Source organism: Entelurus aequoreus, linkage group LG20, assembly GCF_033978785.1.
Source record: "Entelurus aequoreus isolate RoL-2023_Sb linkage group LG20, RoL_Eaeq_v1.1, whole genome shotgun sequence".
Classification (NCBI taxonomy): domain Eukaryota; kingdom Metazoa; phylum Chordata; class Actinopteri; order Syngnathiformes; family Syngnathidae; genus Entelurus; species Entelurus aequoreus.
The window spans coordinates 28,016,114-28,027,573 of NC_084750.1; the positions used below are offsets into that span (position 1 = coordinate 28,016,114).

At 40.4% G+C, this 11,460-nt stretch overlaps 1 protein-coding gene across 1 annotated transcript in view; it reads right to left on the bottom strand.

Annotated features, from left to right (window-relative positions):
- The window catches only part of LOC133635728 (uncharacterized), an 83,000-nt gene that overhangs the window by 11,509 nt on the left and 60,031 nt on the right, over positions 1–11,460 (bottom strand). The window contains exons 8-9 of the mRNA XM_062028976.1: positions 11,091–11,159; positions 1,681–1,776 (exon numbers count right to left, since the gene is read on the bottom strand). Of these exons, the coding sequence (XP_061884960.1) occupies positions 1,772–1,776; positions 11,091–11,159 (74 nt within the window). The 3' untranslated portion in view covers positions 1,681–1,771. The remainder of the gene's footprint in view (positions 1–1,680; positions 1,777–11,090; positions 11,160–11,460) is intronic.

Consider the following 11,460-nt stretch of genomic DNA (forward strand, 5'->3'; position numbering starts at 1 on the left):
GCATCTGCCTCACAATACGACGGTCCTGAGTAGTCGTGAGTTCAATCCTGGCCTCGGGATCTTTCTGTGTGGAGTTTGCATGTTCTCCCCGTGACTGCGTGGGTTCCCTCCGGGTACTCCGGCTTCCTCCCACCTCCAAAGACATGCACCTGGGGATAGGTTGATTGGCAACACTAAATTGGCCCTAGTGTGTGAATGTGAGTGTGAATGTTGTCTGTCTATCTGTGTTGGCCCTGCGATGAGGTGGCGACTTGTCCAGGGTGTACCCCGCCTTCCGCCCGATTGCAGCTGAGATAGGCTCCAGCGCCCCCCGCGACCCCAAAGGGAATAAGCGGTAGAAAATGGATGGATGGATTTATATATTAAGGGTGTAACGGTACGTGTATTTGTATTGAACCGTTTCGGTATGGGGGGTTCGGTTCGGAGGTGTACCGAACAAGTTTCCACACGGACATATTAAGTAGCGCACCGCACGTTGTGTAAACAATGCACACTGAGGCACAACACACGGCATGCTAGCAACGACCGGGCTACTACAACATGCAAAATCATTGCAGTTCCGGACGCCGAGATGAGCAGTCGCATTTTCTTTCGCTCCCGTTTGGGAATCCAAACAATTGCTCGGATGATACCACACTTCCTCCTTTTTCTACTGTGGATCATGGATTTGTATTTTAAACCACCACGGATACAATACCCTTTAAAAAATGAGAGTTGTGAACGCGAAAAGGACGACCACTGTGATTTCTACCTCCTCTGTAATTCATCTGCTAAGCACCTGGGTTTCGGAGGTAATGTGATCCACTCGTGCCTTACAGCGGATCGGAACAGAAGAAATAAGCCCCTGACTGGAAGGATAGACCGAAGATCAACAATTTCACTATTACCGTATTTTTCGGAGTATAAGTCGCTCTGGAGTATAAGTCGCACCGGCCGAAAATGCATAATAAAGAAGGGAAAAAACATATATATAAGTCGCACTGGACTATAAGTCGCATTTTTTGGGTAAATTTATTTGATAAAACCCAACACCAAGAATAGACATTTGAAAGGCAATTTAAAATAAATAAAGAATAGTCAACAAAAGGCTGAATAAGTGTACGTTATATGACGCATAAATAACCAACTGAGAACGTGCCTGGTATGTTAACGTAACATATTATGGTAAGAGTCATTCAAATAACTATAACATATAGAACATGCGATACGTTTACCAAACAATCTGTCACTCCTAATCGCTAAATCCGATGAAATCTTATACGTCAAGTCTCTTACGTGAATGAACTAAATAATATTATTTGATATTTTACGGTAATGTGTTAATAATTTCACACATAAGTCGCTCCTGAGTATAAGTCGCACTCCTGGCCAAACTATGAAAAAAAACTGCGACTTATAGTCCGAAAAATACGGTACTTCTACTCTCAGGCAAGCTATCCAAGTAGCATGTAGTTGTATGACTTGAATAACCCGAATAACTTTGCACGACTACTTTCGCGTGGTTACTAATGAAAGGCTAATTGAACACGGCAGCTCGGATAGCGTTGTTAGTTTTCAACACCTTTTGGCGGCATTTGATGAGTTTGCGGGAGTGAGAGAACACATCCTGGTTATCATAATGAATAACATTTACTTTACTAACACAACTTTTGCGTTTACATTTGATAATAGATGACTTACCTCGCATCCGGACGTCCCTCAAATCAAATTTTGGAGTTGGAGGCAGTCCTACAGTTGGAAGAAGTTTTGGACGCGTCAGTTCCCTAAACATTTAATCTGCAAACACAGGAAGGCATTGTTTAGTATTTCACAGATGCAGCTGCTTAACAGAAATGACTGCACCCTACTTTTCAAACCCAAACCAAGGAAAAAGCAATTGTTTTAAACACATCGATTAAATAAAATGAACAAAACCATTGCCCTCGTCTATTAAACATGTTTTAAAGCCTTCATCGTCACTAGCTGCATTTTCATTACCTCTAGAAATGCGTGAAACCTAAATATGCAATAAGAGACTGGTAATGAAAACAGCCATATTTCGAAAAACCTCTCAAATATTGCTAAAAATTTTTGTGCTCTCATGATGTGGGTTTTGAGACTATTCTATATTGAAGTGTTTAGCAAAAGCATAATGGAAACACTATTTGCGCATTTAGAGGTCACTTAAACATCGAACTGGCGTGGCATTGATGCAGGAAAACTAATGCAGACGGGGCGTCTTGTCTCGCTTCCGATCGGTCGGCCGGGAAGAGTGAGGCAGCACCGTGCCGCCTCGGAGGTCCCTTCCCGGCAATAGAGGCCGACTCGCAGGCTTGAGGAGACCCACATACCCAAACAGTAATGCCAAGGGGGGTGTAAGTATGTTGTCTTTTAGCGATCATCCACTGCCTTTGCCTTCTATTGACATCACAGCAACAGCTGTGGCTGCAATATCTTCCTCAGAGTGGAATCTCGTGGGATGAGATTTTACGAGAATTACACCTCATGACGCAAAACTACTTACTGTAAATGCATCTTTCCAATTTCAGTTAAACGAGGAGAACATTTTGTACTACACAATGTCAGGAGAAAAAGATATTCAAATTAAAAGCAGACAACACCAAAGTTCACCAATATGTTCAAAAGGAAAGTAAAAGTAAATAACAACAAAGTTGGTTAGGATCTATTCCTTGAATAAATGAAGTGCAAACCCAGTTGGGTGGCCTTATCGTAGCATCCAATCTGTTTCAATTACTCGATGGTCACTGTTAGAGCTTCATCGATGGTGAAGGTGGACACCAGCTCGTTGGTAACCTCCATGTGGCTGTTGTTCTCCACCTTGGTGTCCTACACCCTCTTGTCCCCAGGGTGGGGAAGTGTTCCTGAGCCCATGTGGTGATATCCTTTACACTCTGATGTCGCTTGTTGATGCAGTACAGCCTGAGGGATCGAAGGTCACGGGCTTAGCTGCTTACGTGCAGTGATTTCTCCAGATTCTCTGAACCTTTTGATGATATTACGGACCGTTGATGGTGAAATCCCTAAATTCCTTGCAATAGCTGGTTGAGAAAGGGTTTTCTTAAACTGTTCAACAATTTGCTCACGCATTTGTTGACAAAGTGGTGACCCTCGCCCCATCCTTGTTTGTGAATGACTGAGCATTTCATGGAATCTGCTTTTATACCCAATCATGGCACCCACCTGTTCCCAATTTGCCTGTTCACCTGTGGGATGTTCCAAATAAGTGTTTGATGAGCATTCCTCAACTTTATCAGAATTTATTGCCACATTTCCCAACTTCTTTGTCATGTGCTGCTGGCATCAAATTCTAAAGTTAATGATTATTTGCAAAAAAAAAAAAAAGTATCAGTTTGAACATCAAATATGTTGTCTTTGTAGCATATTCAACTGACCCCCGGACTGTTGAACAACTTAAGCTGTACATCAAGCAATATAGGGAAATAATTCCACCTGAGAAGCTTAAAAAATGTGTCTCCTCAGTTCCCAAACGTTTACTGAGTGTTGTTAAAAGGAAAGGCCATGTAACACAGTGGTGAACATGCCCTTTCCCAACTACTTTGGCACGTGTTGCAGCCATGAAATTCTAAGTTAATTATTATTTGCAAAAAAAAAATAAAGTTTATGAGTTTGAACATCAAATATCTTGTCTTTGTAGTGCATTCAATTGGATATGGGTTGAAAAGGATTTGCAAATCATTGTATTCCGTTTATATTTACATCTAACACAATTTCCCAACTCATATGGAAACGGGGTTTGTATTTTCCACCTCATTAAATAAAATATATTGTCAGGCACCGAGTTATATCCATAAATGTTAGCAACTATAAAGTTAGTTTTCTGAATCTCAAAAACCTGACAAATATAATGGTCATTTTTATCATAGTCACTATGACGCAATAAAACCCCTGTAATATTGTTTTTGAGTGGTCCAACTCCACCAGAACGCTGTGATGCATGAGAGCAATATATCTCATTACCCCATTGAGATCTCCAAAACTTTACATCATCATTCATACTGTGTGTCTACTGTAAAAAAACAAACTTCTGTTTTACATTGTTTAAGAAATAAATATAAAGCTTTGCACTTCAAGTTCTGCCTTAACCCCCTGGCGTTGAGAGAAACTATAGATAAAGACAAGGTTAAACAAAAATGAATTAGAATTAGAAAATGCTTTGAGTTAGAAACAAAGCAACTGGAAGCTGCGGGAACAACATCATATTAATATTCAGAAAAGGGCAAAAAACTGGCTCGTGCGTAAATTGTAACTCCAACCAACCATCCATCCATCCTCTTTTAACAAAATAAAGTCAAGAGGAAGTTAATGTCTGAAAGGTGTATCTTCAGACTGGAAGAGGGATTTATTTTTTCTCGATAAATGCTCGACCGCCTACAAAGTAGGCAATTTTCCCCGCCTTGCGAACTTCATCCACCAGTGGCCATAACTTCATTCTTGCTTCTTTGTCGACTTTACAAAGATCCTCGGCGAAGCGCAGCTCGTTGCCTCGAAGGTAAGAGGAATTCTTTGCAGCGGCCCAGACTGCAGCTCTGTGCGCCCGGGAGGAAAACTGCAGTAAAACACACCTGTTACCTTTCGGCTTCTTCACTCCAACGTGGTGCACGGTGTCGATAACATTCGGGAGCCTTTCAGCATCAGACGGCAGCAGAGCCTGGCAAACTCGAATAACCTCTTCACGTACATCTCTGTCCTCCACACGCTCGGCCACACCGTGCAGTCTCAGGTTCCATCGTCTTGAATATCTCTCAATCTCGGTGATGCGTTCTTGAAGTGCATTAATTAGCTTCTTGTCCCCCTCCACAGCCAGTTCCAGTCCAGAAACTCTCCCCATAATCTCACTTACTTGTTTGCAAACTAGTTCCACTTTAACATTTCCGCTGGCAATTTGAATGGCTTTGGCCTGGATCAACTTTTTCAGCTCCTCCGAGCGGGCGTTCAGCTCGTCTGAACGGGCGTTCAGCTCTTCTGAGCGGGTGTTAATTAACACGGATAGCGTAGCAACAATGTCGCTATTGCCCTTTTCATCTTTACCTTTCTCCGGTGTTACTGACAGGGAAGGAAAAACTTCTTCATTCATGAGATGCATTTTCATACTGTCCCCACCGATGATATAGTCATGGCAGTTCTCAAATAGCAGGTTTGAAGCTCCGGTTGTAGCGTTATCGGCCATTTTCCTCGCCACACCTTTCCTTTTCGAGCCAGAAGACGTCGGCATAGTTCAAAGGAGCAGCCGTCAAAGTCCCGCCAAATGAAACACAAAATGAACTAAATACTATAGGAAACCATTACGTTTATTTTCAATCATACACGAGCCATTTTCACAGGATTATATTCTTTTTTAGATGCTGCTCCCGCAAGTAAGACCGTTCACGGCGCCATTTTGGATCTCCTCACCTTAAGTTTGCCATTGTTCAACCTCGCGCGACTGACACGTGACGTAAATGTAAGGGCGGGAACAACTGACGTAACCAGGAAGTGTCCCGAAGGCAAGAGGGCTCCCGCCAGGATCCATACCTTGTCGACTGCATGGGCTGGCTCCTTGGAAGGATGCAGCCGCCGAATTGAGACACCGCTATCGAGTGGGAACTGTCAATAATAAACCAAAATAATAAGAAAAAAAACAAGTTTCAGCTAAAAGTGAGCTCCAGTTAAATTGAACTTAAAGTTACATCGAAATTATACACGGTATCTTTGCACCTGGTTGATGAGGAAACAAGGTTGGTGATCAAATGTGTGATGTAAATGTATTTTTTGTCGTGTATTACTGAATGTACAATTTACTACTACGATTTGTTGCCCACCAGAGGGTGCTGTCTCGCTGTGTTAAAATGTATTTTTAGCCAGGAATGCAATGTTTACAAGGTTTAATGCAGAGGTTGGCAGCCCAAAACGTTGCAAGAGCCATATTGGACCACAAGTAAATGGTAAATGGGTTGTATAGCGCTTGTATAACGTTTTTCTACCTTCAAGGTACTCAAAGCGCTTTGACACTATTTCCACATTCACACACACATTCACACACTGATGGCGGGAGCTGCCATGCAAGACCATAACCACGACCCATCAGGAGCAAGGGTGAAGTGTCTTGCTCAAGGACACAACGGATGTGACGAGGTTGGTAGAAGGTGGTGATTGAACCAGGAACCCTCAGGTTGCTGGCACAGCCACTCTGCCAACTGCGCCACACCGTCCCCGTATACAAAATACAAAAAACAAATCTGTCTGGAGCCGCAAAAAATGAGCCGTATGTAAGCCTTATAATGAAGGCAACCCATGACGTAAGTGTCTATATTAGCTATAATAGCCTACTATCAAAATAACTATGTGTCGCAGGCGGAAATGTTGAAATTTAATATTTATTCTATACATTTTTACGACATTAGAAACCATTTGTAAATCAGAGGCTACTCAGAAGGTGAGATAATTCCTGGAAATTACTGGCTTTTAATGGCCAAATGTATAGATGTGTGTGTCCAAGTTCAAGGAAACGACCGGCTGTCTTCTTTTAATAGATTTAGTACAATTTTTGGCAAGCTAGGTAATGTTTGCTGTGGTCTGGAACAACACGGCACACAAACAACCATCAGAAATGCAGCCAATATTACATACAGATAATGTGTCATGAGTCATGCAAAACTAAATTATATACAAAGAGGATAAAAGTAAAGGATCATAAATGAGCTCAAATATACTTACAAATGAGGCATAATGATGCAATATGTACATACAGCTAGAGCTGTATCTATCAAATATTTTAGTAATCGAGTATGCTATCGAATATCCCGATCGATTAATCGAGTAATCAAATCAATCATATTTTTGCTTAATTAAGGTTTAATTATACATGTTAAGATGTGCCCTCAATTATTGTGTTTGGCCTAATTGTCTTTTATTGCCTAAACGCCTGTTTTCATTATTTAAGGCTGACACGCACAGCTAAAATGCGTCCGTGGTTGATTGTGCCGATTTGTGTGTGCTAATAAAAACAGGTGCGCTCACAGCCCTATGTGCTGTGTGGTGTGACCGCATTTTGTCTCTCGTGCGTTTTTGATGATTATTATATGGTGCCGTTTAAACGTTAGTTTCGCCACCCAAATCCGCTGAGCCATTTTCAACCTGCCAACAATACATAAACAATATAAAAAGACAAACCATTTCATAATGAAAACAACAGTTTAAAATTTTAAGAATGCGAATGCAATACAGTTAATTTCATTCATTGCATGCAAAATAGTAATCAATGTCCATTTTGCCATCATGAAATGTTTGAGATGAAAACTAATATATATAAAATTAGTTCAAAATTAATATTCCCTGAGAAAGTTAAAATTAAATGTATTCTTAGTATCAAAAATAAAACAATATGAACAGTTTTCATTATATCAAACATAAAAAGTGGATTAGGTAGTGCCTTTAAAGGCCTACTGAAATGAATTTTTTTTATTTAAACGGGGATAGCAGATCCATTCTATGTGTCATACTTGATCATTTCGCGATATTGCCATATTTTTGCTGAAAGGATTTAGTATAGAACAACGACGATAAAGTTCGCAACTTTTGGTATCTGATTAAAAAAAAGCCTTGCCCCTACCGGAAGTAGCGTGACGTCACCGGAGGAAGGACTGCTCATATTTCCCTATTGTTTACACCAGCAGCGAGAGAGATTCGGACCGAGAAAGCGACGATTACCCCATTAATTTGAGCGAGGATGAAAGATTCGTGGATGAGGAACGTTAGAGTGAAGGACTAGAATGCAGTGCAAGACATATCTTTTTTCGCTCTGACCGTAACTTAGGTACAAGCTGGCTCATTGGATTCCACACTCTCTCCTTTTTCTATTGTGGATCACGGATTTGTATTTTAAACCACCTCGGATACTATATCCTCTTGAAAATGAGAGTCGAGAACGCGAAATGGACATTCACAGTGACTTTTATCTCCACGACAATACATCGGCGAAGCTCTTTAGCTACTGGGCTAACGTGGTAGCATTGGGCTCAAATGCAGATAGAAACAAAATAAATAAATCCCTGACTGGAAGGATAGACAGAAGATCAACAATACTATCAAACCATGTACATGTAACTACACGGTTAATAATTCCCAGCCTGGCAAAGCTTAACAATGCTGTTGCTAATGACGCCATTGAAGCTAACTTAGCAACGGGACCTCACAGAGCTATGATAAAAACATTAGCGCTCCACCTACGCCAGCCAGCCCTCATCTGCTCATCAACACCCGTGCTCACCTGCGTTCCAGCGATCGACAGAAGGACAAAAGACTTCACCCGATCATCCACGCGGTTGGTGGCTAGCGTCGGATAGCGCGTCTGCTATCCAAGTAAGTCCTCCTGGTTGTGTTGCTACAACCAGCCGCTAATACACCGATCCCACCTACAACTTTCTTCTTTGCAGTCTTCATTGTTAATTAAACAAATTGCAAAAGATTCACCAACACAGATGTCCAGAATACTGTGGAATTTTGAAATGAAAACAGAGCTTTTTTGTATTGTATTCAATGGGGTACCAATACTTCCGTATCAATTGTTGACATCACGCGCATACGTCATCATATCTAGACGTTTTCAACCGGAAGTGTGGCGGGAAATTTAAAATTGCACTTTATAAGTTAACCCGGCCGTATTGGCATGTGTTGCAATGTTAAGATTTCATCATTGATATATAAACTATCAGACTGCGTGGTCGGTAGTAGTGGGTTTCAGTAGGCCTTTAAAGCACCGTTTGCAGCACTTGCATTTGAAATGTGCAACTTCATATTCAGAACCATTATGGCTGACAGGAACTTGGCACACAAGTGCTATCACTGTGAACAAGAACTTGGCACTCTTACATTCTAAAGAGACTATAGTGGGTAGGGTTGGGTATCGTTTGAATTCGAACGATTCCGATTCTTTGTTTCGATTCCGATTCCTGACGATTCTCGATTCTGATTCTTTTAAGAGGCAGGGTCAAAAAAAAGTTTAGGATATTTTAAATGAGCTAGCTAACCTACATACAGTCTTTCTGAATGAAATAGTCTGACATTCTCCATCAATTTTAATTCTATTAACTTTTTATGAACTTTACTATAAATTCCTCACAGGGCTGTTTTCAACTAGAATATAAATATCAAATCTATGAACTTGAATATAAATGTTATAAATACATTTTCACAGGGGTATACTTTCCTCAAGAGAGCTTTATTTTTGAAAACCTCATGAAAACACATTTACACATAAGTGTATGATGCTGCAGGAAACCTCATGAAAACACATTTACACACACAAGTGTATGATGCTGCAGGTACTTAAACATGTTACCGTGCTCCCACTGATGGGCTAACCTGGTGCAGAAAAGCAAATAAACAATAAGAAACAACTTGCAAAACCCAGTCCAGATTGAGTTTGAGTTTGAGTTTATTTCGAACATGCAAGCATACAACATGATACATCACAATTTCCAGTTTCTCTTTTCAACATGTTCGAAAAGGAGTAGGAAGAAGCAGAGCTTATTTAATCCTACCCCTTTTCTTTTACATAACAGTTGCTAAACTTTTTTGTTCACTTCCTGTTCTCAATTTATTCACAATGTACTCCATAAGTAATCACAATAAAAATAAATAGATAAATAATAATTGGTGAAGTAAGTTACATTTCATATGATGAGATAAGTAAGATTATTTTGAGAGTGAAAGAATGGATGAATTAAATAAATTTAGAATGTTTATCATGGTTCTTCTTCTTTGTACTTTGTAAACACTTTAAGTTTGAAGAGTTTCTTGAAGTGGATCATATTAGTACATTGTTTGATTGCTTTGCTTAATCCATTCCATAATTTAATTCCACATACTGATATACTGAAGGTCTTAAGTGTTGTACGTGCGTACAAATGTTTTAAATTACATTTTTCTTTAAGAATATACTTCTCCTCTTTTTTTGAGAAGAATTGTTGTATATTCTTGGGTAGCAGGTTATAGTTTGCTTTGTGTATAATTTTAGCTGTTTGCAAATTCACTATGTCGTGGAATTTCAGTATCTTTGATTCAATAAATAAAGGATTTGTATGTTCTCTATATCCAACATTATGTATTATTCTAACTGATCTTTTTTGTAACACCGTTAATGAATGAAGTGTACTTTTGTAATTATTTCCCCATATTTCTACACAGTAATTCAGATATGGTAACACTAGTGAGCAGTAGGTACAGTATAAAATCAGAGACAGTTCTTGTTTAGGAAAATGACCATATCCGCCTTCTCAGGCAGGATGCGTGAGCGTTCTGGACAGATAGTGTCTCCTGCTGTGGAAAATACACATTCGCTGGGTGTGGAAGAAGCTTGAACGCATAAATAGGAGAAAGCGAGATCTGACAGCAGGAGGAGGACGGTCGGCGCAGCGCGTCGAAGACGGGACATGTATATATTTGTACTTCATAAACTCGGAGGTGCTTCATCATGTTCAACGTGCACCCTCCTAAGCACGAAACAGTCCTGTCGCACGTGTTATATTTCGCCGATATTTCATTTTTTTTAGTAAAATAAAGCCACACTTTCGACCGCCGACGCCCGCTATCCATGCTCGACTGGCTCGCTCGGCTACATAGGCTCTACTGTGCTAACACTTCCGGCGGTGGGCGCTTCTTCGTTGGTGTTCAGCGGCTTCTTCTTCCGGTCGGCGGACTTATTCTTTTTTTCCGGTCGGCGGACTGGGTATCGAAACTAGGAATCGAAATTTAAACTTTTGAACGATTCCGGGAGAATCGGAAAGTTAGTCCCGGTTCCAATCGATACTCGATACCCAACCCTAATAGTGGGTGCAAGTGCAAGCTATCCAAGTAGCATGTGGTTGCATGACGTGAATAAACCGAATAACTTTGCACGACTACTTTCGCGTGGTTACTAATGAAAGGCTAATTGAACACGGCAGCTCGGATAGCGTTGTTAGTTTTCAACACCCTTTGGCGGCATTTGATGACTTTGCGGGAGTGAGAGAACACATCCTGGTTATCATAATGAATAACATTTACTTTACGAACACAACTTTTGCGTTCACATTTGAAGATAGATGACTTACCTTGCCTCCGGAAGTCCCTCAAATCGGATTTTGGAAATGGACGTCTCAGTTCCATAACCCTTTTTTCATCTGCAAACACAGGAAGGCATTGTTTAGTATTTCACAGATGCAGCTACTTAACAGAAATGACTGTGCCCTACTTTTCAAACCCAAACCAAGGAAAAAGCAATTGTTTTAAACACATCGATTAAATAAAACTTAACAAAACCATTGGCCTCGTCTATTAAACATGTTTTAAAGCCTTCGTCGTCACTAGCTGCATTTTCATTAGCCCTAGAAATGCGCGAAACCTAAATATGCAATAAGAAACTGGTAATGAAAACAGCCTTATTTCGAAAAACCTCTCAAATATCGCTAAAACATTTTTGCG